Source organism: Sabethes cyaneus, chromosome 3 (genome assembly GCF_943734655.1).
Source record: "Sabethes cyaneus chromosome 3, idSabCyanKW18_F2, whole genome shotgun sequence".
NCBI lineage: Eukaryota > Metazoa > Arthropoda > Insecta > Diptera > Culicidae > Sabethes > Sabethes cyaneus.
The window spans coordinates 199,313,256-199,338,760 of record NC_071355.1 but is presented as its reverse complement, the minus strand read 5'-3'; the positions used below and the strand labels follow the sequence as shown (position 1 = coordinate 199,338,760).

The window sequence follows — 25,505 nt, the reverse complement described above, 5'->3', positions numbered from 1 at the left end:
GAAGTATTCCACCACGCACACATATAAAGATTTTTTGACATTAGATGAGGTCCTCGCTGAGGCTGTTTGCACTAGGAATAATATCAACAGCATCAAATTTCAAACTCCCGGATCTCCTCCTCCACTCTTTGCTCCCCTCTCACTCCTACATAAACGATCCGCAGCTAATGTCATTCTTGTTAGTGACGAAACCGCAAATTACTTCATGCCTACCGTACTCTCATATGGGAGGATTGGGTAAGCGGCACCTATGCAAGTTTGTAGCACCTGACCTAAGCTTCAAGGTGAAGCACTGATTTGATTTATCCACTTGCCCCATTTTATCCAATAGGTTCGTGAAGTTAAGGAAAAATAAAGCTTAAATAAGCGATAACTTTGTAAAGAAAGATCCTAGAGATTTGCCCCCATTTCTGCAGAAACGTATGTTTTGAGTGTTTCGATAATTGCCTAGAACAATATGTTCCTGTAAAATGCAACCAACGAAAGCTAGGTTTGAAAAACTAATTTTTTAAAAATTTCAAAAGAAAATGTTCTGTATCTATACACCCGAAAGAGATCGAAATGTAATTTCTTCAGCCATTTTGCTTACTTTTGTATTTTCTACAACTTTGTCGAAGAAATTATATCTGTGTTTCTCAACACAAAAAAGTAATTTTTTTATTTTTATCATAGCCATGAGTAACTTTTGAAAGTTTAAGTTTATGGGGGGTATTTATACGAACAAAAGTTACGCAGTCACTATATTGCTAACATGAAAGCAAAAGACGGTAGGAAAAGAGCTCCACTTTTCACCCTTTTGAACAACTGTAGATTGCTAGTCACTCATCCGAAATCCTTAATATGTGGCCAGCGCACTGTAGCCTGCCGTGTTTTAGTCGCCTCACAATATCCGCATCTTTGTATATTTGGTATATTTTGTGATTCACGTGCCTGCGCCACACTTTTTCTTCTAATTTGACACCAAGAATTGATCGCAGAATCTTGCGCTCAAAAACGCCAAGAGCTCGTCGGTCGCTATCTATCGGGAGAATTACCATCTTCAAGAACACGTTGTTAGTACTAAGTTGTAGGCAACGGGACTTTAGCTGGTTACGTAATTCATAGAAGGCCTTTTTGGCAGCCGTTATCCGCCTTTTTGCTTCGCGGCTTACATCGTTGTCACATGTCACTCACAAACCAAGGTAAACAAATTCGTCGACCACTTCCCCCTTAAAATGCTTGTACGCCTCACGCCTCTTCTATAACTCTAAGGATAATACTGATGATATCGAAATCGTCCGCTAACCCCGCGCTTCGAATAGTACCTTCCAATGCAATGTTGAATAGCAACGAGCTCAGTCTATGAAACAGGATGCGTTAGAGAATTTGTATGCAAAGTTAAGGAGAGTAGAAGAGTCGATGTCGTTTTGTGTAAACAGGGCTCATGTGACTCTCCAATCAATTCGTAGGTAATTCCTCCGTAGTCCATATCATTAGTATAACCTGATGAATTCGTTCACGATTTTCAAACATTCGGCGGGGATACCGTAAAATTAGTAGATCCACAACTAGTCCATCATACTCAGACCTGTTTCTATTGACAGTTCCATCTTATTCACCATTCAACGGTACATCGAAATGTAGTTTGAACCTTCTTGTCTGGCCTCCTTTCTTTTGGTAATCAGGTTTCCCTCTTTCTCCTTGTCGCACATAACAAGAGTTGGCACGGTCCGGTTTATGCTTCCGTTGATCGTTTTAGGGAAGCTTCTCGTATCGTACGTGCCTCTCGAAATAGTTTTACATCTCCGCAAGAACGCGATCCCAGTGCTGGCGATTCTCACGACGGTCTCATTTCGGCAGCTCTAACATCTCAGTATCTCCTCTGCTCTGACGCGTCACAGTTGCAGCCAACATGTGAGCTGTGAGTTCGATTCTTCTCGTTAGTCACTCGCTAGTACTCTGTTTTGAACCACTAACTGAAAATGGCCGCAGTATTCGTAGTTCGGATCGCATAGTGGATGTGCTTCCACTGCTCGTTCAGGTTCTCTTCAACTTGTTCACCGATCCGTTCATCGCTTTTCCGGGAGTACTCTGCAGCGATTCCTTTCGCTTATAAATGTCGAATGCTCAATCGTATCATTCTTTTTGGTCTCAGTTTGAATACGCTGGACAACTGGAATCGAATCTTGCAAACTACGAGATAGTGGTCCGAGTCGACGTTGGGTCCACGGAAGGATCGTACATCTGCGACATCCCGAAAGTGTTGACCATCCACCAGAACGTGATCGATCTGAGAGCAGCCCTATCCATTGGGGTGTTTCCAGGTATTTTTCTGTAGGTTCCGTCGCGCAAAATATGTACTACAGATAGCAATTCCTCCAACTGAAATGAAGTTGATTAGTATTTTCTTTCGAATAGATGTATATCGGTAAAACTTTTTAAACTTTCCTCTACTTTTATTACGTTTCGGCTTACTTTTTTATATCTGTTCAGCCATCATCAGATTTCTTAAAATAAACAATCTTCAAATTTACATGTTTAACAAAACAGAAATAACTTACATATAAACAATTCTTACAAAAAAAGTACAACACTTTTGTTGCCCGCTGTTATTCCTTACGGCGACGCTGCTCGTGCCGCGTGTGGTTGTCTTCTACTCTGTTCAAACTTTCTCTTTCACATCAATTCAAAAGAAAATACAAAGGAATCCGATGACCAAAACAATTGAAGCATATATAGAAGTTGATTAGTCTAAGGCGATTATTGTTTGTGGTAGAATAGAGGCTTTGGATTTCCCGGTAACTATCTTTATATCATTTCCTTGGCACTCTCCATGTGTTTTTTCAAAAAGCTCATAGAACTTCTCCTTCGGCTTTGTCGTTCGTGGCGTACACATTGATCAGATTGTAGTTACAATTATATATCCTGGAGAATATCCTGAAACTGTCAAGGTCGCTCTGTAAACTACTGCAGTTAATACATAAAAAATCATGTTATCGGCTTAAAGAGTAAGTAGTAAGAGCGCATCATTACAGTGCTTAGGTTCATCAATCGTTCATCAAAACAAAGAAAAGATACACGGACTCCAGTTCAATATAGTTCCTGTAATTCCATTTTTGTCTACCCGGACGAACAAAAGGATCCCACAGAGTCTCTGGGGCTCCTCGCATTGGCATCTTGTGGAAGAGTTCTGCAGAAGATTCGTACAGAATAAGTTGCAGAATTCTTATTTAAGAATCCCTAGAACTAGAATCCCCGGCATACCTATAACTTGGTAAAGGAATCGCCTTTACTAAAAATTAGATTCCTAGGGATTCTAAAGGCAGGAATCCTGGTGTGTTCATAAGGGAAAACAGGAAAGTAATGCTTTTGTAATGACTAACTCAAAAGCCTTCGACATCTCAATAGCATAGCAAAGCGTTAGAGCTAGATTCCGCATTCGGAACATGACCTGTTTTTTTGTTAGACAGACTTCGCAGCCAGTAGAGGGCAGTGCAGTTGAGGGGCTAACGCTATGTATCGAAAATACGACAACTGGCTTGTTAAACCAGTATCGTACCTCGAAGCCAACTGGGAGATTGGGCACATGTCAATAATAGATAATTCTATAATATATTTCCGTGTAGATTTGGTAACCAGATCTTGCTGCCTAACAGAAACTATGCGAGGTTTACCACAATTGACCTTTTTCCCGGATGATTTGTGCTCATGAGCATATGAGCTTTCAAATTTGATTCCAACCATAGATAAAGGCGATCACTCACGAGTGAATCAAATAACGTTGGATGGCTGTTCCACGGTAGAACTGTCTACAGTCAATTTATCTCCCCGTAAGAACAATATGACAAACTTTCCAACAGCCGGCAAAATATCCAACTAGATATCTCAATCCCATTTTCAAAATATCGAACCGAAGTTTACCGATATTCGACCTAGACCGTAGCTTTACTGCACGTCAATTATATCCATTTTCCTTCCTTTAGTGATAATTCTGATTTTGGTAGGATTAAATTATTAGGAAGATTCAGAACGTGTCAGTGCGTGACTGTCCCATTGAATTTATCCCTTAATAAGAGATATAATAAGGCATCCCCTTATCATTTCTGTGCAGATTAGAACTTGTCACCTACTTTTTTTATCAGTTGACATAAAAACATGTTGCTTCTATCTCTTCGATTGACTTTTGACTCAATCGATTTGGTAACTATATGCGTAGGTCGCAGTGGTTCAGGTTTCTATAAAAAACTATATGAGTTGTGTGGATTATTTATTGATTTGTGTGTCATTCCTGTCACGGTCGCCATAAGGCGTCGTGTACCTTTTCATTATTTTTATGTCATTCACTTTTCAACTCTAGAACTGTGTGTTCGTGTATAATAAAGAAATAGGTTATTGAAACCTCGTAGCACAGCTGTTTAAATCCCGTTTATTCTTCTTCTTTTTTTGAATCATTTAATTCGATATTATACGACTTAAACGACGATTTCTCACCTTAGAGTAAGTGACCTAGAGGTTGTTTTTTTCATATTGAATTAAGTATGCAAAACGGAGTTGTGAATTCAACGATAGTTGTGTGTAATTTTTCATTCGTGACATCCCGCTGTATAAACAAAGTTTATCCCAGCTCAGCGCTGCATTGGATGTGCAACTTTTTAAAAGATTTATTTTATCTGTTTGCAAAATGGTTTCAAGGTCACAATTTGTCGAATTTGTTTACTGCGAATATTAAATGCTGGAAGATAATCCATCAATTGATGTTATTATCTTTCACCCCTATTCTGTATTTCGAACGGGTTTATGTTTCGTTCGAAACTGACATTTCGTTCGAAAAAAAAGCGGCTCGAACGAAAGATCTTCATATGAAAAAACAACTAGAACGAAATATTTGCCAAGTCGATCGAAATATTTCAACTCGTTCGAAATACAGAATATGGGTGCTTATTTTCGACACCCATTTATATGAAAATGACCACCATCAAGTGATCGATTGCCGCAATACCTATTGGTGCATGCCATTCTGTTAAAACTCAAAAACAAAACCATCACCCCTGCTCATCTCAACCGTTTCTGCATGCATGTTCAGCGAATGATTGCCAATTGACCAAATGGAATGCAAGGTTAACACCTTACTAATGATTAGTAAAAATTAAGAAAACCATTACTTTACTAGTTTTTTAGAACGAAAAAAAAATAACCCGACAGTCTCTTCGTTCATTTGCAGTTGCCTAACGAGAGCGATCAAAAATTCTGGTGACGCTTTCGACCGAACCGACAGTTAGTGGAAACAACAAAAGGTCTAAATTAAACTGTAAATATGTGCTAGAAATACAATAATCGAAACTAGTTAACTCTAAAACAGCAATACATGTGTGAGTGTCTAATACGTCAATATAGTAAGCTAAATACAGTAAACTGTTTAGAACTACTTAGTTAGTTAGTTAGTAGAAGTAACCCATCGCTGTTTGTTAACAACATTGTTTTGGTAGTTTGGAATATTTTAACCCACATCGTTCGGTTGGCGGCAATTCTCGCCTGCGGCGAAGGACCTACAAGCGCGTGTAAAGTATTCTGAATTATCAAACTGATCACTGGTTTTCTATGAATTTAAATTATAGCGGTTTGTTTTCTACTTCACGGAACCGACAACGACCTGTTCAGTCAAGTGTCCGAACGAAGAATAAATAAAATCGAACATTTTTCGTTTTTGCTGCAGCAGTATTGGCCTTATCCTCATGCACTTACTTCCATGGATGGCTAGTGGTAGTTATTAGTAAAATTGAAACATTCGCAAATCTTCCTCTCTTTTCCACTAGTTACTGAGATGATGAATTGAAATGTAAAACAAATAAAAAAATAGAATAGTTCGAGCAAAACGGTGTAGAACGGCAACGGTTTGTTGTACAGGTGCGAGTTAGTAAAGCGAATATTTTTTATAAAGAAAATTGTTAAAAATAAGAAAAAATACTCCATGAATAATACTCGATAATTAAAGTTATAGATTAAAAAACAAACTACTTAAAAAACAACCGAAACGAAAGGAATTAAGCAATGTATATTGTACTGTTAAGCTGACCTAATCGAAGTAACTAAGTTGAACGAAATATTCTGCGTATAAGTTTAGGTAACGATTTTCCTACAGTCAGCGGAAATGATGATGATCGACGATAAGAATATAACACATAATTTCAGTATAAATAACTTACCAACCGATGATGTGTGCGTAAATAGAATATAATTGAGTTCTTCTTTTTCCTCTCTCCGTTTTTTGAGACTAATGTCAGGTTTTTCGCAAGACCCCACCATTTTTCACGCGGTCCCGTGAGAGTACCTGTTCTTTTAGTGTTCGATTTCCGTTTCCAAACACCCTATCCTTCCCCCTCGAAATCGAAAACTTGACATTACACGGAAAACGAGAAAAAACACAGTTGAAAGTTAACACTAATAAGCGAAGCAGTTAGGCGAATAAGGAGACTTACGGTAAGACAGGATCGTGGAACGAACGAATAAACAAAAAAACAAACAAAATTACACGCACGTAGCGGCAAGTCGTAACGTTAGACCTTTCTAGCACGCTAAACAGTTTCTAGTTATTATAAAGACAACAATCCACATAGGCAATAAGGGCTATAGGCAAATAGCGCGGAAAACGCGTTTCTCGTTCCAGATCCAGAGTGTGTATAGTAGATGAAGGGCGATGACAGAGAGCTAGAAACCAATTAATAGTAGCGACGAAATGTGTTAGGAAAAACATTAAGGCCGCAGCGAAGGCAGAGTAAGAAGCTAGCGTAAGGATGGACGACGAGTTTTTCTACAACCTATACAGTTATATACATATTTATGAAAGACGGGAACAACATTGTGTACTATAGTGAAGAAAAATAAAAGACATTAGACAGCTTATCTGAGAGAAAATTAAAAAAACAATTATGAGTATTTATATAAAGCCAGAAAAAGCTGTTGTTATAGATGAAATACTACTAGACGAAAATCGATTGTATAGAAAACTAAAAAAAATATATAACAATAAAATTTGTACATTACAAAACTTCGTTCTGCAATTGAAGACTACGCAAGTGATAATATCACATCCATTTTTATGAAAATAGGCAATAAAGTAATTTGTAACAGTCGGTTATCCACGCTTGTAATGAGCGAAATTGTCGAAAATTTAATTTCAATCATCTTTTCAAAATCACAAAGAAAACAGAGGACTAAAAATACAAGCAACTCACCCTGGAATCTGGATGCAGCGCTCCACCCGGTATCGCATCTCCTGCGCGAACTCTGCCCACAGCTGAGCGACGGCTCGTTTTCCGCCGAAAAACGAATTACAGAGGCCCAGTAGCATCGCTAGGCGATGTACCAGTGAATCGGGATGGGCCGACTTAATCTTCAGCGGATCAAACTCCGTTTGACCTGGGAGTGGAATGTTGTACGCATGCGGCGAATCGGACTGCGCATCCGGAAACAAATAGTACAGCATATCCTTCAGCAGAACGTCGTTCAGTGGCCCTTCCAGTTTGAGTTCTTTCGCACTGGTGGAACTCACTGAACCGATCCCCGGAATCACTGAAGCCAGTGTAGGAATCTTCGATTCCGTCAGACGTTCCAATGCTTTGGTGCCTTCAAGATTTTGTGTAGCTCCATAGGTCAGTTCCGGAAAGTACTCAGTGATCGCGCGTTTCGATTCGGAAATCTGAAGAAATTCCTGCATGCATTCGGCCATGTAGCAAACTGGATTATCTTCGAACCGTGCACGAATGCTCCAAGCCGGTGCAGTAAGAGGATCAAAATCGGAATAGGTTTGTGAATCGATAACAACATTATCAGCCACCTGTGACCACGTGCAATGCAAAATCAACTCCGAAACTGGATCCAAACCAACACCAAATGGAAGTGAAATCTTCATTTCCGCGGAATCACTCTCTTCATCACTATTATCGGAAAATGGAATACTTTTTTCGACCACATAGGAATAGCTAAGAAATTTCGTCAAAGAGTACGTAAACCGAACGGACACAGAAACCGGATCCATGTACGGGACAGCAACTTTTCCCTTAAATACATCAAGTAGTCCCGACAGATACTTACAGGTTGGCGGAATTATATTCAAATGAACAATATCAAACGACAATCTAATCGAACCGGCCTCGCAAACCCCCAAAAACACGTTTTGCACTTTTTCCAAAACTTGCACAAAAACGGGAACATCGCAGCTACTCTCCGCTACGGCAATGTGAATCGAACTCATCAAAATACGGATCTGGCTTTCGTTGGTAATGGATTGCTTTACGGGAACTACCACAACAAACTCCCGCAAGCCATACCACTGGGCCAACGGGTGCAACCGCCGGTCTGCCAGATGATCTATGGTACTGTAATCGTTCTCAATGGCTAGCAAATCAACGAACGCCTGAGCCTGAGATTCGCCAGTTTCCGGATCAGCTGCAGGTGGGATCTCTCCTCTTTCCGGAATGTTTGCCTTGTAGCGAACCACATCCAGCTCAACATCCGCAAAGTGAATCTTTTCCTTCAAGATGTTCCATTCGCACAGAGAAAGTTCATCCCGTCCCAGCGGACTGTGGTTTCCGGACATCCCGTAGGATAGTTTCCACTCATGGAAAATTTCCTCCAGTCGTGCATTGAAAATCTCCCACTCCGAGGCGGTTGTAAAATCCTGCTGGAAGAATTCCGTATCGTCTACTTCTTCATTCAACATGATTAACGATGAAAATTCACCCGATTTCCGATCAAAACAACACCGTGCAAAACGATTTTCGCGCAAGCAAATTGTAAGCGATTGTATTTACGCGACCGACGACGATGAGTTTGCTTGTTATTATTTAGAAACAGTGAAACAAAAGAATGGGAAAACCATCGATGTATGTATTAGAGAATGGTGTAGATGAAGTAATTTGCGGTTTCGTCACCAACAAGAATGACATTTGCTGAGGATCGCTTACGTAGGAGTGAGAGGGGAGCAAAGAGTGGAGGAGAGGATCCGGGAGTTTGGAATTTGATGTTGTTGATATTACTCCTACTGCAAACAGCCTCAGCGAGGGCCTCAGCTAATGTCAAAAAATCTTTATATGTGTGCGTGGTGGAATACTTCATGGAGATGAAAAGAGGAAAATACGAGAAAAGGCAAACCATTTACACCGTTTAGCGATGCTGAAACGTTAATGATTCGGGAAAATTTGAGTCTTTCCGAAATATTTATCTAAACACGAATAAGTAGTTAAGTTTTGAGCAGTCAGTGGTTTCGGCGGTTTCCTGATGGTCGATTGGAGGTTAGGGATTAGATATTAGACATCAATATATTTACACCAATCGATCGAAAAATCTTCTGCGCATTGATTCACTTATTCCACAGACAAACAGACGAGACACTCGAGTTAATTCCATCGTTCAATCAAAAACCACTCATTTTTCAAAAAAGCATGTTTCGCAACATGGCCACACCGTGGCACGCGTGTGTTGCTTCGAGTTTTCAGTATGAAACCATTCAAATGTATAAACCCTACAGCATAAAACACTGCAAACGCAAGCTACTGCGCAACATGCATAACAGAGGGTGCTAGTGTGCAAGCAAAATGTGTAGGACGATGGTTTTTAAAGCATTTTCTTCCATGTGTCTTGTCAGTTCGTCAGTGCTTATTCTATTCTAAAAATATTCTTTTAGCAAGCAGGCTTCATTCTCGGTTTTTTGCTTAGTTGATGCTCTCGGCTGGGAGAAGCTATTAGAGTCAATAAGATCGTAGCAACTGGCCCTGCAATTGAAGATAGAATTAACAAAAGGGCGAATGTCGCAAGCGTAAACAAACCGAGTGAGGGTTGATTTTCCTTTGCTGGCCCAGCAAAAAATAACTCTCACCCGTGTGATACAGTGGCGACAATGTCAAAATTGGAATGGCTGTCAGTGTCATTCCAATCGAGCAGACGGGGCCTATCCAACGCGTATGCAGGAAAGAGAAATAAAATTCGCACTCCTTACATTTGGGATAACATGTCGCCCCTCTGTATATAGTCACTCTAATTGCAATAACACGTATATCGTGTTGCAATAACACGTAGTGTTCGATGTGCATTTCTATCCAACTTTTCACGAGCCATATTGGCGGACTGCATACATACATACGACGTTTTCTTCACGTTCACGTAAAACTAAAGGAACGTGCAGAAAGAAATCGTGAGATGTAAATATTTCTAGATAGAATTAACAAAAGGGCGAATGTCGCAAATGTAAACAAAACGAGTGAGAGTTATTTTTTGCTGGACCAGTATAGGAAAATCAACCCTCACTCGGTTTGTTTACGCTTGCGACATTCGCGCTTTTGTTAATTCTATCATTTAAGAAATCTCAAAAATGTTTGTTTCGTGTATTACTTGATTACATAACCCCTGAATTAAGCGGTAAAATGCAGAAAATAAAACGGTGTAATGAGCTAACACCTCCGCAGCTTGTTTGTTTTTGCTTTGATTATCTTTCTACTCCTTTCGTAAACAGGCATGCCAGATATACCGGAAAATCATTAGTAAACTTTCTGAGTTTTTTTAGTATTTAGGTTAGGAGGTTAGGTTCAATCGTTTTTGTGCTTTTAATAGCATTGCTTACAATAAAGAATTATATACTTTATGTGCATATACCTAGGTATCAACTATTTTTAATATTGGCTGGCTTGAAAGAAGCTTTGTTTTGAACTATGCACCTCAGATTTTCTGATGTTTTGTTACTTGCTCAAGGCTTCTGGCATCCCTGATTACACAAATCTCCGGCTGTCTGTCGCTGTCCGCGTCCTCAGCATCCTCCGTGTCCGTGTCCGTATCCGTACTGTGTCGACGCGACGTCATTACTGTCCTGTAAAATTCGAATTAACTAATCAGGCCGATTCACTTTCCGTAATTTAGTTCACTGTTTGTGGAGTTAACAACACTTTTGGTGTCCTCATTAGGTACGGCGCATAAAATGTCAGCGTCAAGTAAGTATTAACGATTTATATCGGCCTACAGATTTACCTTCTAAAGTTTTATATATTGCAAATTAGAAACGTCAGGCGAAACATCTGGTCGCGTCACACCGATGCCGTGCCCGGAATTAGTTGAATTGAAAGTTGAACATTTTGACGAGGAAAGTCCTGTAAACGACGACCATAATAAACTAGAACAGTTGCGCTTGAAGCGTCTCAAGAAACTGAGAAAACAACTTATTGATTCAAACTATTGGGAGAGTCTAAGGCAGAAGTATTTAAGTACGAATGCGGAATTGATTCACAGTGATTCTCCTGTGACGAAAACAGATGGAAATCTTTCCGAAGCAACGCATGAAAATGGATCAAGCGGTAACGATTCTCCTGCAGAGGAAATAACTGAAAATCTTGAAGTAATGCATCAAACAGAAGCAACTGAAAAACCATCAGTCGATTATAAATGCATTTGCGAAATGTGTGGCCAAACTTTCCACAATAGGAAAGGCATGTTGACCCACATGGAAGGTTATCATGATATTCCAGGGACTGCTATTACACGAGCAAATAAAACATTTTTCAAATGCAAGTTTTGTGAGCTGGAGTTCACAGCTAGAACTCAGCTTTTTCTACATTGCAATCTCGTTCATTCTGAGGAAATCACCCTAACGTCTAAAAAAATTTGTAATACTGAACATGTTAAAACTGAGGATCTATCGACTCAATCGCGTTTTTGCACTACTTGTAATGTGGAATCAGAAAACTTGGAAAAGTTTATAGCTCATCTGGAGCAAAATCATGCGGAAACTTTTTGCGACATCTGCTACCAAGTGTTCGTGGATTCCACGTACTTGATGCTGCACCGACGAGTTCACTTTGCCGAAAATCCATACGCATGTGACTTGTGTCCCAAAGTATTCAAATCTCTGCATCATGTCGGTGAGCATCGACGAGGACACACGGGAGACAAACCTAATCAGTGCGCTCAGTGCCCACTGGCTTTCGCGCGAATTGGCGATCTTAATAAGCACGTTAAGGCGCAACATGTCGAGGAACCATCCTACAAATGTTCGCTATGCCCGAGGACGTTTCACAGTTCGTCGAGTTTCCACCAACATAAGCAAAAGCATCGATTGGCAGCGGAAGCGGGAGTGCCATTCAGCGACTTGAGCTTCACGTGCAACCGCTGTGGTCAATCGTTCGAGAATGGTTCGAGAAAAAAAAGGGAACATGCTCTTACGTGCGATTCGGAGGGCCGACCGCACGCATGCCCAACCTGTGGAAAGCGCTTCAAACTGAGTGGTCATTTGAAGGCGCACCAACAGACGCACACCGGCGTAAAGCAGCATTGTTGCGACCAGTGTCCTGTAGCGTTTTATCTGCCGGGAGATTTGCGCAGGCATCAAAAAAGGCACGAACGTAACTCCCAGAAATGCTAGTGATTAATGAACGATCACTAGCATTTGATTTGATACTATTAGGTAAGAGAAATAGAGATTTTGAAGATGGCTGAAAAATAAATAGTTCTATTTATGTTTGAGAATGCAAGAATACTTGTCTTAGCTTCTGAGAGCACGGAAATAATTACCAAAGCTCTAAACGACTTAATCCCGGTGAGAATGGGTAATAAAACTAATTGCCCTGGCAGGTGTTGTGGGTTCAAATCCGGTTATAATCTCAGATTACAGCTTGGTTCGACCCATGCACCTTCCAGCATTGGACAAGAGATAGGAGTCACAACGACAACTTGTTAAGCATAGCTACCTATTACCCCCCCTTCCTTTCCACTCTTTCCCTTCATTCCCGAAAAAATCTTTCTGCATTACTTTCCCTTACCGTCCCTTCATCAATTGTAGAATCATCGTTTCAAAAAAATACTAATTGTTTGGAAAATCCATATGTAAATTTAATCAAGTATACCGCTAAGCGTCTACATAATTTCTTCATCTGGTTTATAATGTATACAACTATCACTAATAAATGCACAATATTTTACCTTTTTTTTAAATGCAAGACATTCTAGAGCATGTTCACCCAAAATAAGGGTTTCATTCGAATGCAATCAGGACAGCGCCTTTTCGAACGTTGTCGCCTTCAGCATTGAGAACCGCCTTCACAACTCCATCCTTAGCAGCCTTAAGCACGTGCTCCATTTTCATTGCGATTAGCACTGCTACGGGAGTGCCAGCCTTTACCGAGTCTCCCGTCTTGACAAGCAGCTTATCCAGTACCCCCGGCATTGGTGCGGTTACGCTGGAAGCGGCCCCGCCGTCCATCGCACTGTCCGCATTGAGGAACTTGGGTTGAACCACTTCGGCCGATGTTAAACCAGTCTTAAAATTAAAATACATTTTAAAAATACTGAAGATCTCAAATGTTATCCATATCTTACCTCATCAAACAACGATACTGATCCGCTGTCAATTACGGCGTTAAAGCAAGAAACTTGTCCGTCGACATTGGTTTGAAGAAGGAAGCGATTCTCGTGGGGTTTCCTTGTGGCGTTAACTCGTAACCAGTTTGCACCATCCACTCGGACCTCAAAATCGGTTCCTATAGGTTTAATATCAATTTGATGTTCCTTATTGTCAATTTGCAACTTAAAACTTCTTGTTGCAATGTAGTTTGGTCGGAAGTTCAACTCCAAATCGAATGGATTGGAACGATTCAACGACTTACGTGTGCTGGCGTCTTCGTTCAAAACATAGGCAACAGCCATTTGAGCGATTTTCACATCGGAAACAGTTTTCGCGGGGAAAAGAGTGGACATGTGCTGCTCAATGAATCCAGTATGAACGTCCGCTGCCTGAAAATGCTTGTGGCTAGCCAAATCTATCAAGAAGTTAATGTTAGTTTGCAAGCCAGCTATTTGATAATTACGCAACTGCTCAATGAGCAGCTGAAGAGCGCTCGGTCGATTTTCACCCCATACCACCAGCTTAGCAATCATAGGATCGTAATGAATGGACACCTCATCACCCTGTCGGACACCGGTTTCCACTCGAGTGGTACTGGATGGCTGTGGGGTCGAAAGATAATTCAGCGGTCCAGCCCCAGGAAGAAATCCTCCAGCCGGATCCTCCGCATAGATTCGCGCCTCAAAAGCATGTCCCCTTTTGCGAATCTGATCTTGCAAAACCGGCAACGGCTCTCCGGAAGCTACCTTAATCTGCCACTCGACCAAATCGGTTCCGGTGATCATTTCCGTGATCGGATGTTCGACCTGCAATCTAGTGTTCATCTCCATAAAATGAAACGATAGATCCTCTTTGTCCAGGATAAATTCAACCGTCCCAGCACCGACATAACTAACTGCCTTCGCTGCGCGAACGGCCGCTTCCCCTAACTGCACACGCAGTTCCTCCGACAGGCCCGGTGCAGGAGCTTCTTCGATGATTTTTTGATGGCGCCTCTGAACGGAACAATCCCGCTCGTAGAGATAGACAGCATCGCCGTAATGGTCAGCAAAGACTTGCACTTCCACGTGGCGCGGTGATCGGACATATCTCTCCAGCAGCATTGCAGTATCACCAAAAGCTTTTTCTGATTCCGTTCTTGCCGATTGAAGAGCGGGTAAGAAATCCGCTTCCGATTCGGCAATTCGCATTCCCTTGCCTCCTCCACCACGAACCGCTTTGATCATCAGAGGAAAACCAATTTTTTGCGCTTCCTGTATCAATCGCTGATCGGATTGATCCTCCCCGTGATATCCATTGATAATCGGTACTCCAGCCTCACTCATAATGTGCTTAGAGGTACTTTTAATTCCCATATCTCGAATGGCACTGGCTGGTGGACCGATAAAGATTACATCCTCTTGCTGGCACAGTTCGGCAAATTCGACGTTTTCCGACAGGAACCCATAGCCCGGATGAATGGCTTGGCAACCGGCGCGTTTCGCCACTTCCAAAATTTTATCCCCGCGAAGATACGATTGCTGAGAGGCTGGCGGTCCAATGTTGAAAGCTTCGTTGGCCATATTGACGTGCAGTGATCCTCGGTCGGCGTCGGAGAACACGGCTACCGTCTGGATGCCCAATCGGTTGGCCGTCCGCATGACACGGCATGCGATCTCGCCGCGGTTCGCGATCAGCAGTTTGTTGATTTGTCGTATTGGAACACTTTTGGCTGCATGGCGGTGACTGGTTGTAAGGTTTCGGCAACTGTGAATAACATGCGCATTACTTATAAGTTAACTTGTTGCCAAGTCACTAAAGTATGAATACATAATAATGATAACACCAGGTGAATATCATCATTATATAACATATCATTAGCTTATGACATTTTAAAATAAGATATAATCAGAATTATGCTGCACACCCACGAACCTTAACACGGATACGGCGTGTCTTAACTGCAAAAACATTTTGAACAAATTTTCGCAAACTTATTAAAACTATCACTAATCAGTAAATCATAAAATTAAATGCAAATTTTAAATGGTTATAGACACGTTCACTGCGCCACGCTGTTGTCACTGTATTGCTAAAACTTTATTTTTGTTTTCGACGTCTTGTCCACTGATAAGCAATCTTGTCAATCGGCTTAGCGCTTGACTTCAACTTCAACTCTTATCCAGGAGCTTGAGCGATGCCTGAAATATACACAGCATAAAGTCATGTTAAGCCGAGGTTACAGTGCAACATGGGCATTTTTCAAAATTGTCGTACAAAACTAGATACAAAATGTGCCCAGAATTCAATGAAATTTTTTACACAAGCATAAGCATAATTTAAAAAAATTCAATGTTGGTTATTTAACTTTTCTATCAATTTTTGTTTTGTTTTCTTTATTGCAGTTTACCTCAATGTTTTAAACTTCAATATTGTCCGAATTCTCATAACTTAAACTATGTTAAACTATCGTTTTTAATTGTTATTTAATTTTCATTCAATATTCGTTTCTCTATTATTTTATAATTATTTCAGTTATCTTCAGCTTCAGCTTACTTACTTACTTACTTACTTTGTTGGTGATAATCCGCTCGAATCAGTGCCGAATTTAGGAACCGTCTCCACAGTTGCCTTGGGTCTTGGGCTGCCGCTCATCAACCGCTTAATACCCGCTATTCCAGCATCCTCGTCAACAGCGCTCGTTCAACGGGTACGAGGTCTGCCTCGAAGTCTGTAAAATATTTTTTTTTCTGGGTGCTCACCCGGCATCCTTACTATGTGGCCAGGCCACTGCAGCCTGTCGTGTTTTAGTCGCTTCACAATGTCCGCATCTTTAGAAACTTGGTACATTGCGTGACTCATGCGTTAGCGAAAACACTTTCTTCTAATACATTACTAAGAGTTGTTCGCAGGAACTTACGTTCAAAGATGCCAAAAGTCTCAATCCCCAAAAGTGCCAAAAGTTTAATTCCCGGAATTTGTCGCAAAGTGAACATTTGGTCCGCCTTGGAGCGCCCCTTTCGAGGACCGTACTGGTATTCGTCAACAAAGGTTTCCCGCAACGGCCTCAGTCTAACAGGGAGAGTATTTTGTTTTGTATGCAGAATAGGAAAGAAATGCCCCAATAATTGCTGCATTCGAGTCGATGACCCTTGTTGTAAGTGTGGCATATGAGATCTACTAACCAGTTGTTAATACTTTTAGTATAACACAGAATCCAGCCCTTTGCTCCTGACTTTAAAAAGCTCGGCAAAGATACCGGCTTTTCTAGCTGCTTTGCCGTTTTACAGCTCACGAACTGCTTTTTTAACATCGTTCAAAGTTGGTGGATTCACGGCTTGTCCATCATCCACATTCGTTTTCCTGTTTCTGTTGACAGTTCCAGCTTGTTCACCATTCAACAGTACATCGAAATTTTGTTTCCAGTGCCTAATTACTTCCGATCTTTCGGTAATCAGGTTCCCCTCCTTGTTACAGGTTACACTACACATAACAGGAATTGGCATGGTCCGATTCCTGATTCCGTTGATCGTTTTAAAGTTTTTCTCGTATCCTGTCTTTTAGAGCAATTCTCCGCCTCCACAATAACGCGATTACGATGGTGAAGTCTCTTTTCGGCAGCTCAAGGTATCTCTCTCTGCTCTGGAGTGACAAATTAGGTAAAAACTTTACAAGTCCATTGAGAGATTCAATGTACGGAAAAATACGTTTATTTCAGGCAGTCCCCAACAAATATTTTTGTTGTATAACAGATTATTAGCGCCTGTTACCTGGTAATTAGCTATTCAATGGATAAATAAGCTACTATTTACTACTAGACGTGTTTGTCACAAAAACTTGGGGTATTCTGCAGTTGTAAATCGCCAGATCATACGCTTTCTTGCGAATTTATTGGCAAAAACGAATTTGAACTTGCTATAGAGACATCACCTCGAGCAGTGATTTGATAGAACTTTTGTCTGAGAAGCTGCCCATAATTCATCGTTGCGTACGTTTCGTCGTCTATGAGGAACATCGTTCGTACTTCGTAATAACCTCATTGTATAACTTCCGGGCACGTTTTTAATCACTAGATGTGTGCTTCAGTGTCTTGTTTGGTTACTTACTGACCCGAAAAGACCGAAATCCTTCTCGCAGACGAATTCTTCTGGCGTTACTTTGGCTGGTATAAAATTTCTAGCCGATGTCATAACCCGACAGCCCTGATGGGTTTGCCCTATTCATTCTGAACACCTTCAATCTTCAACACATGCTTTCATAAATCGTTTTCCGGTTCATAACGCGATCCCTCACATTCTGCCCAGCAATATCAAACTCGTTCTAACGTTCTAACCTCGTTGGAAACTCTTTCGCTCAGGTTAAATCTCAGGTCACGAAACTTACTTAATTATTTGCTTTACCAGTCGAAAGCCAGGGTGACTCTTGCCGTATCAAGAATTGCCCTCCATTGTGCTCGGTCCTGAGCCAATTCGTTGCGCTTCTCGACACACGCAAGTCGGTTTCAACCTGGTCGAACCATCTAGTGCGTTGGGCCCTTATATTCCTGGTACCGATGGGGTTCTTAAAGAGAACCGATTTCACTGCACAGTTGTCCGGCAACCTTGCGATGTGACCGGCCCACTGTAGTATCCCAACTTTCGCCAGGTGTACGATGGGAATCTCTTCAAGTAGTGCCTGCAACTCATGGTTCATACGCCTACGCCACTCTCCGCTATCCGTTTGTACTCCGCCAAAAATAGTCTGCAACATTTTTGGTTCAAATACGGGCAGTAGACGTATGTCTTCCGTCAGCAAAGTTGCTGTCTCACGTCCGTAGAAGACTACCGGTCAAATTAGCGTTTTGTACATCGTCAGCTTTGTACGGCGGCGAATGCGCCTTGATTGAAGCGTCTTGCGGAGGAAAAAATAGGCACGACTTTCAGCTTGAATACGTCGTTGAATCTCTTTACTCGTATTATTGTCGGCGGTGACCAGAAATCCCATATATACGACCTCTTCCACCTCTTCAACCACTTCCAATTCATCGTCGTCAATAGTCACGGTCAGTGAGAGGCAAACGTTGCTTTTTTCGGAGCCACTTCCTATCATATATTTGGTTTTCGACGCTTTGATTTGTAACCCTATCTTCCTAGCCTCCGTTTTTAGCCTTAGCGTAGATTGCTTCCGCCGTCCCAAGGTTTCTAGTAACGATATCGAGTTCATCTGCGAAGGCTAGGAGTTAGCTATTCTTGCTGAAGGTCGTTCCTCTTGTTTCGATGCCCGCTCGCCGGATCGCAACTTCAATGACGATATTGAATAACATATTGCATAACATACAGGACATACGGCCCTTGCCGCAACCCTCTGCGCGATTCGGATGGACTCGAGAGGGTCCCCGAAAGGCGTACGTAGCACCTCATTCACTCCAGGGCAGCTTTGATTAACTTCGTCATTTTGTCCGCAAAACAGTATTCGTGCATTATCTGCTATAGCTGTTCGTGTTCAACTGTATCGTATATGCTGGCCTGAAATCCACGAAAATATGATGCGTGAGTATGTTGTATTCCCGTCATTTCTGGAGGATTTGCCCGAAAGAAAAAATTTGGTGCGTAGTAGCACCGGCCCCCATAATGCCCCTCTTGATACTGCCCTACGAACTCTCTTGCTATTGAGGATAGATGACGTAAATAAATCTGGGAGAGCACCTTGTAGGTGGCGTTGACTAGCGTAATACCGCGGTGATTACAGCAATCTAGCCGATCGCCCTTTTTGTAGATGGGACAACCCATACCTTCCATCCACTCCTCCGGTAGTTTCTCCTCCTCCCAAATCCTTAAAATAATGCAGTGAATTGACGGATCTACCACACATAATCGCTTTTGTGACAGCTTTGCTGCAGTGCCACGAACTTTTGGAGTCACCGCCCACAGACTTCAGCCATCTTCAACTGCAATTCCATAAGCTTCTATGTCTTTATTTAGCTGTCTGAGTCCAATCCGACCTTGACGTCATTACTAGAAACGTTGAGACTGGGGAGGTAATTAAAGACAGACTAAAACCGAAGGCCAAGAGAGTTGGTCTAAAAATCGATGCGTCTAAAGCCAAATCTACAGGATGGGAAGAGGCTCCGGAAAAGCAAGCTGAAGCTGACTTGCGAGTATCTTGACGCTCAACGAATTGGCGACGAGGCACCTCGAGTATCGAGTATAATGGAGACAAAATCTTGATACAGCACGAGTAACTCGGTTCTTGGGTGCTAGAGGAGGAGGAGGAGAGTCCATGCCGAATTTTCTTGATTGTTTGTTGATGTTGCGTTTAGGTAGGTTAACTTACAACTAGGACCGCACTGCCATCTTGGCTTAAGCGTTCGAGATAATACGGTTGTTAACTCAGCCACCTGCTCTGGATCCAATGCTATTGTGGATTGATCCTAACATGGAATTAGGTTGACGATACGATACCTCATCTTGCAGTTGAATCAATACCAAGAGCTGCTCCTGACATGGTGACAGAGGCTCAAGAGCTCAAGATAGTCAACATTCGCTATGTGCGCGAAACGGTGCTGCCACCTTCCCAAGTTTGTTCCATTTGTGAAGTCGGTGCACAGGTTTGTTAAAGAGTGAAAAGGATAGACAAGACTTTGCACCAAATCTTCACAAACTTTCCATATGGCACTTCCATGAAAGTACAAGAGATCGATTTGTCCTTACATAGCGAATTTGTCTAAGTGTCCGGTGGTGCTATCAGCATACGACCATTGCTTTTCATCGGAGGTGCTTTCTCGATCTTCACTAATCCGATGAATAGAATAAGGCCTCAAGTTACACATTTACGGCTTTACTAACCAATGCATCAAATAGGGTACGGGAGGGTATTTTCAGCCCATTAAGCGGTAGCCTAAACAATATTCAGACATTACGTTGAAGTTATATTCATTCGAGACAAGATTTTTGTATTAGTTGATAGAATAATATTTACTGAATATCGGCATGTATTTTGGTTTTAATGAAACGCTACTGAATTTGAGTTGTAGTCGCGAGAAATGATGAAGTCGCTGCGGCTAAATTGGGCCCATTTTCTGTAGTGGTATCTGTATTTTTTAAATCCGACCGGCCGAAATAGCCTGCACAGGGATTAGATGCTTTTCAAAAACAGATCAAAAGAGAGACCGATGGATAACGTGTCGGTATTGCCTAGATACCGGCTCTTTGAAGATAACTAGTTTTGCAATGACAACAGCATGCTTCTGGCGCTAGTGTATCATTGAATCGTACATATACACTAGCACCAGAAGCAAGTGGATGTCACTCAAATACTAGCTATGTCAACACGATAGAAGAGTTTCAGGCGCAACTTCATCACATGTTGGTAATAGTGTATATAGAACCACCATATGCTGAAATTAAAAACAAAATGCTGCAGATTGCTAGTGAATGAAAATTGATTTATATTTTCATTTCAGAGGGGAATTTTTGTGTTCTTCCGTGATAAAAAGAAATAAAATTGTTCTGTGACACCATATTCACAGCTGTGTAGTTGCTAGAATAAGAAAACGTGATCATAATTGTGTGTTTTCCAAACCATCATCAAGAGCAGATACGCGTTAGTGCTTGCTGCTGGTTTTTTCAGCCTGATTATGTGCCAGTGGAAAAACCAGTGATATTTATTGATTAAAATTTAGCAAATTACTTACATTTTAATGAAAATAGTTATAACACATTAAAGCCTATGAGTGCTACATTCGTTTCAGTATTGTTATATAGCGGCAGTTTTTATTTGGGAAAGCGCAGCAAAAAAGGCAATGTATGCCGAATTTAGTAGTGTGCTGGAAATACCCTCCCGTCCCCTACCAAACGTTTGCCACCCACGGAAGCGATGACCTTGAAGTGGTTGAGGGGTTCCCAGGGTTCAATGCAATTTAAATGCAAACTAATAAGCATTTAAGTGACCTTAAATGCTACTTAAAAACTATTTTGGCGAAATTTACAGCTACTTTACTGCTAACCCAGGGGCTTGCGATGGGTGCCATGTTTTTGTCGCCAACATCTCAGCACAGCCAGGCAAACGATCAACGCAATCATCAAGGCCGTATGCTGGATTTGGTTTTCTGTTCTTCGGAACGACAATGTGTAACAGACACTTGCGTTGCTCCTCTAGTATCGCCCATCGACCCGTATCATCCTCCATTAGCTATTTCACTGACTACTGACGGCAATATTGACGCCAACTCTGCTTGGCAATGTGCAACAATCGAAAACAGAGCTTTGAATTACCGTAAAATAAATTTTGCAGCTTTTACGGATTATTTGACAAGCGTAAATTGGGCAATTTTGATTGAACAAAATGATGTTGACGATATGGCTAAACTGTTTTGCGATACTTTGTACCAATGGCTAGATACAAATTTGCCGTTATTGAAGGCGCCCGTTTCCCCTCCATGGACAACCTCGTATCTGTGTTCGTTGAAGCGTAAGCGCAATTTTTGGCAACGTAAGTAACGCCGCTGGAAAACCATTGCAACAAAGTGCAGGTTCAAGCAATTCAGTGATAAATATAGGCGAATGAATGCTTCGCTATACAAAAGATATGTCATGCGGGTTCATGCAGATCTACGTGTGAAACCAAAGAAATTTTGGAACTTTGTAAACTCCAAACGAAAATGTGCATCAAATCCTGGTAATGTTTATTTTGATGATACTGAGTCTAAGTCAAATTCGGACTCGTGTGACCGCTTTTTTGCCTCTGTCTTCGCCGACAGTTCTGCATCGGGACTGGAATCTGAAATAGCTTCGCTGTCTGTTCCTGCCAATTTAGTCGACTTAAGCACATTTCATATAACTACGGATATGATCCTAACTGCTGCAAAAAAATTGAAACGCTCGTTTTCTCCGGACCCGGATGGGATTCCATCTGTCGTCATCGGTAAATGTGTTAACGTTTTGGCTGAACCTTTGCGTTGTATTTTCAACAAATCATTCGAGCAAGGTAAATTCCCTGCAATTTTGAAGGAATCTTTCATGTTTCCAGTATTCAAAAGTGGTGATCGTCGGAACGTGAGGAACTATCGTGACATTACGAGTCTCTCTGCCACCTCAAAGCTATTCGAAATTATAGTAAGCACCTTTATTCTGTCTCGTGCGAAAAAATATATTTCCACTGATCAGCATGGATTTATGCCTGGGCGATCTGCTGGCACGAACCTTCTTAAATTTACGTCAACATCCATTTCGCACATGGAACAAAAGGCTCAAGTCGATGCAATCTATACAGATTTGAAAGCGGCGTTCGATCGTATAGACCATGGCATACTATTAAGGAAAATTTCACGACAAGTCTGCGTGTGAATCTCAATTCCTGCCATTCGTCACAATTTACAAACAACTCTGGTGTGCCTCAAGGCAGTAATATGGGGCCTTTGATATTTACACTGTTCTTTAATGACGGAACATTATTGCTGGGTGTAAGTGTAAAGCTAGTTTATGCCGATGATTTGAAACTGTATCTTATTGTAAGATCTATCGTTGATTGTCGCCGATTGCAAGAGCTCTTGGATATATTTGTGAGCTGGTGCCGCAGAAACTGGTTACTTATTAGCATCGCTAAATGTTATGTTATGACGTTTCACCGTTCAGTGAACCCTGTAGTCTTCCGCTATCAAATCGACGACCAAGAACTCACGAGAGCAGACCAAGTTACTGATCTTGGTGTTCTGCTGGATGCCAAACTCTCTTTCAATCTACATCGTACGAATCTGATCACTAAAGCAACACGTCAGCTCGGCTTTATCTCCAAAATCGCTCGAGATTTTAATGACCCGCACTGCCTGAAGGCACTGTATTGCTCGTTGGTACGGCCACTACTTGAATATACTAGCGTGGTTTGGTGCTCTCAACAGCTTGTGTGGATTTTGCGAATCGAACGCGTGCAGAAAAGGTTTGTTCGGTTTGCATTACGAAACCTGCCTTGGCGAGACCCAGTGAACCTGCCTCCGTACCCTGACCGCTGTCGACTCCTCGGGCTTGAAACTCTTGAACGACGCAGGAAATATGAACAAGCAATGCTTGTTGCTAAAATTATTAATGGTGAGATAGACTGCCCGGATATATTGGCTCAGCTGAACTTCCGTGCCTCGCAGCGTTCGCTCCGATCAACTGGTTTACTACAGCAGAATTTTCATCGCACGACGTTTGGTTTTAATGAACCGTTAGCCTGCTGTATTCGTACTTTCTGTAAAATGGAGGACCTATTTGACTTCGGCATGCCGTCTCATAAGTTTCTACAGAAGTTACTGTCGTGTGTATTGTTATGAATTTGACCACAAATAATTTATGTAGACTTATAGTCAGATAAATTTTATACATATAAACAATAAACAATAAACATGCGAGCAAGAAACAGCAAGTCACTGCATACGTTTCACTCGACAAGGTTTGCAGCAAATTTACCAGTCAGGCGGGCGCTTTTTCTGCAATAGCGCCTTTCGTTAAGTCGACTGACAAACACCGTTCGTTAAGATACGGAGCACCCCACTGTACTAACCCTCTTATAGTGCTGACAATGCTTATTTGCAGTTGTCGGTAACCAGCAAGAATTCGGTAACAAGAAGCGGTAACAAGAATAATTTAAATTGAATTGTGGATGTCAATTTACGACAGCTATGAGAACAAAAGGCTGATATACAGCTATGTACAATATAAAACACCAGAGATGCTAATAAACGATAGATTTACTGGTGATATTAATCCTTATTGGTTACCTTGGTTCATATATTTGAGATCTCTAGTGACTACCGACAACAACACGAGTTTGAAGATTTAACAATGCATTTAAGCTGAGAATTGAGCCAACTTTGCCTTCCACAAGAGGTATCATCCAATGAACATATGTCCGCTGACAATATACAAAGCGCTAATAAGACCCGTGATCTTCTATGGATTTGAGACGTAACCATACGTATGGAAGATATTCAAGCACTTTTTTGTCGGAAGGTTTGACCACTGCGACCATTATTTTGATCTATTGTGTTATATTCATGCACTTGAAAGTATTCGAACAAAAACTGGTCGGTGTTAAGTCAGACTGAATTATTTTTAGCGGAGTTCAACTGTGAAGCGGAAGGTGGTGGAAATATATGAACGACGAGCTGCAGGCACACTTTGGAGAGATATCCTCCGGACACCCGGCAAAAATCGGATGGTCACGATTAGTCGGCTACGTCGCGAGGATGCCGGACAGCAGGGCGAGCTTATCTTTTCCTTTCAAGAATACCGCTGTTACCAGCACTGGAGAAGCCCAACGTGCTAAATGGAAGCATAAGACCAAAGATGACGAGTAGAGTGGACTTGATGTCTTGGAACGGCACGAGTCATTCTGGTTATAGGTTGCTAAAAAAAGAAAACAAAATATTAGTTTATATTTCTATACAATTTTATTCTCAAACTAAACAATGATTTTATTTATCCTGGACCCAATTCAAAATGTTAAGATGTCATCTTGACTTGAATGTATCTTATATCGATTGTTAAGATACACCTTCTCCAACAAAAACATTTTCAGAAATAAAATATAGACATCATACATGAGATAGTTTAAAATTTTGACAATTATTTAAACTTACCCCATATTGCCTGTACGGCACACTGTAACGATTGTAGCTCCAAGTTCAACTACAAACCCGAATGTAAACATGTTGAGTTATCACAGCCATACTGATTAGCACTCGTATCACAGACTAAGAGCGTTACTATCATCCGTGCTTCGATGTTTACTGTATACAAGTATGGTACGAGGCTTAAGTCACAAATTCATTCATAACACACCAAATCCTGTTTTGTGCGGTTTCAATTAGCGTTTATTTTGACTTTTTTGAGAGTGTTTCTGAAATTGCCCAGGTTTAGAGAGTAGAAAGTATTTTTTTCTTTTTTTTGTATACCGCATCCTTTCACGTGCTAAATTTTGTTGTTTAATTTTTTAAATTAATTCTTTTTGCAAAGATTTTGTCTTCGTCTTTTGTCTTTAAAACACTCACAAACTTAAACTCTTTAAAACACTTTAAACTCACAAAAAGTAGTATTATGTTGTACGATACGCCACCCCACACATAAAAAGGATTTGATGTACGTACATAAGTCCGAGCTATTCGATCGTATTTCATTCATTCGTTGGTGCGCAGCCAATCGGTTCGGTT

General features: G+C 41.3%; 3 protein-coding genes across 4 annotated transcripts in view; 1 reads left to right on the top strand and 2 right to left on the bottom strand.

Annotated features, from left to right (window-relative positions):
• The window catches only part of LOC128741926 (rab3 GTPase-activating protein catalytic subunit), a 399,345-nt gene extending 390,547 nt beyond the window's left edge, over positions 1–8,798 (bottom strand). For both annotated transcript variants that reach the window (XM_053838051.1, XM_053838052.1), the window contains exon 1: positions 7,212–8,798. In XM_053838051.1, the coding sequence (XP_053694026.1) occupies positions 7,212–8,698 (1,487 nt within the window). In that variant the 5' untranslated portion in view covers positions 8,699–8,798. The remainder of the gene's footprint in view (positions 1–7,211) is intronic.
• Positions 8,799–10,855: 2,057 nt separating this feature from the next.
• Positions 10,856–12,425, top strand: LOC128743642 (zinc finger protein 271-like). Its single transcript, XM_053840260.1, has 2 exons — positions 10,856–10,958; positions 11,025–12,425. The coding sequence occupies exons 1-2, from the start codon at positions 10,946–10,948 to the stop codon at positions 12,380–12,382; spliced, it is 1,371 nt and encodes a 456-aa protein (XP_053696235.1). The 5' UTR covers positions 10,856–10,945; the 3' UTR covers positions 12,383–12,425.
• Positions 12,426–12,872: 447 nt separating this feature from the next.
• LOC128742415 (methylcrotonoyl-CoA carboxylase subunit alpha, mitochondrial) lies at positions 12,873–15,407 on the bottom strand. The gene is made up of 3 exons (XM_053838769.1): positions 15,275–15,407; positions 13,336–15,106; positions 12,873–13,276 (listed from the first exon to the last, which is right to left on the bottom strand). The coding sequence occupies exons 1-3, from the start codon at positions 15,310–15,312 to the stop codon at positions 12,992–12,994; spliced, it is 2,094 nt and encodes a 697-aa protein (XP_053694744.1). The 5' UTR covers positions 15,313–15,407; the 3' UTR covers positions 12,873–12,991.
• Between the last annotated feature and the right edge of the window lie 10,098 nt (positions 15,408–25,505).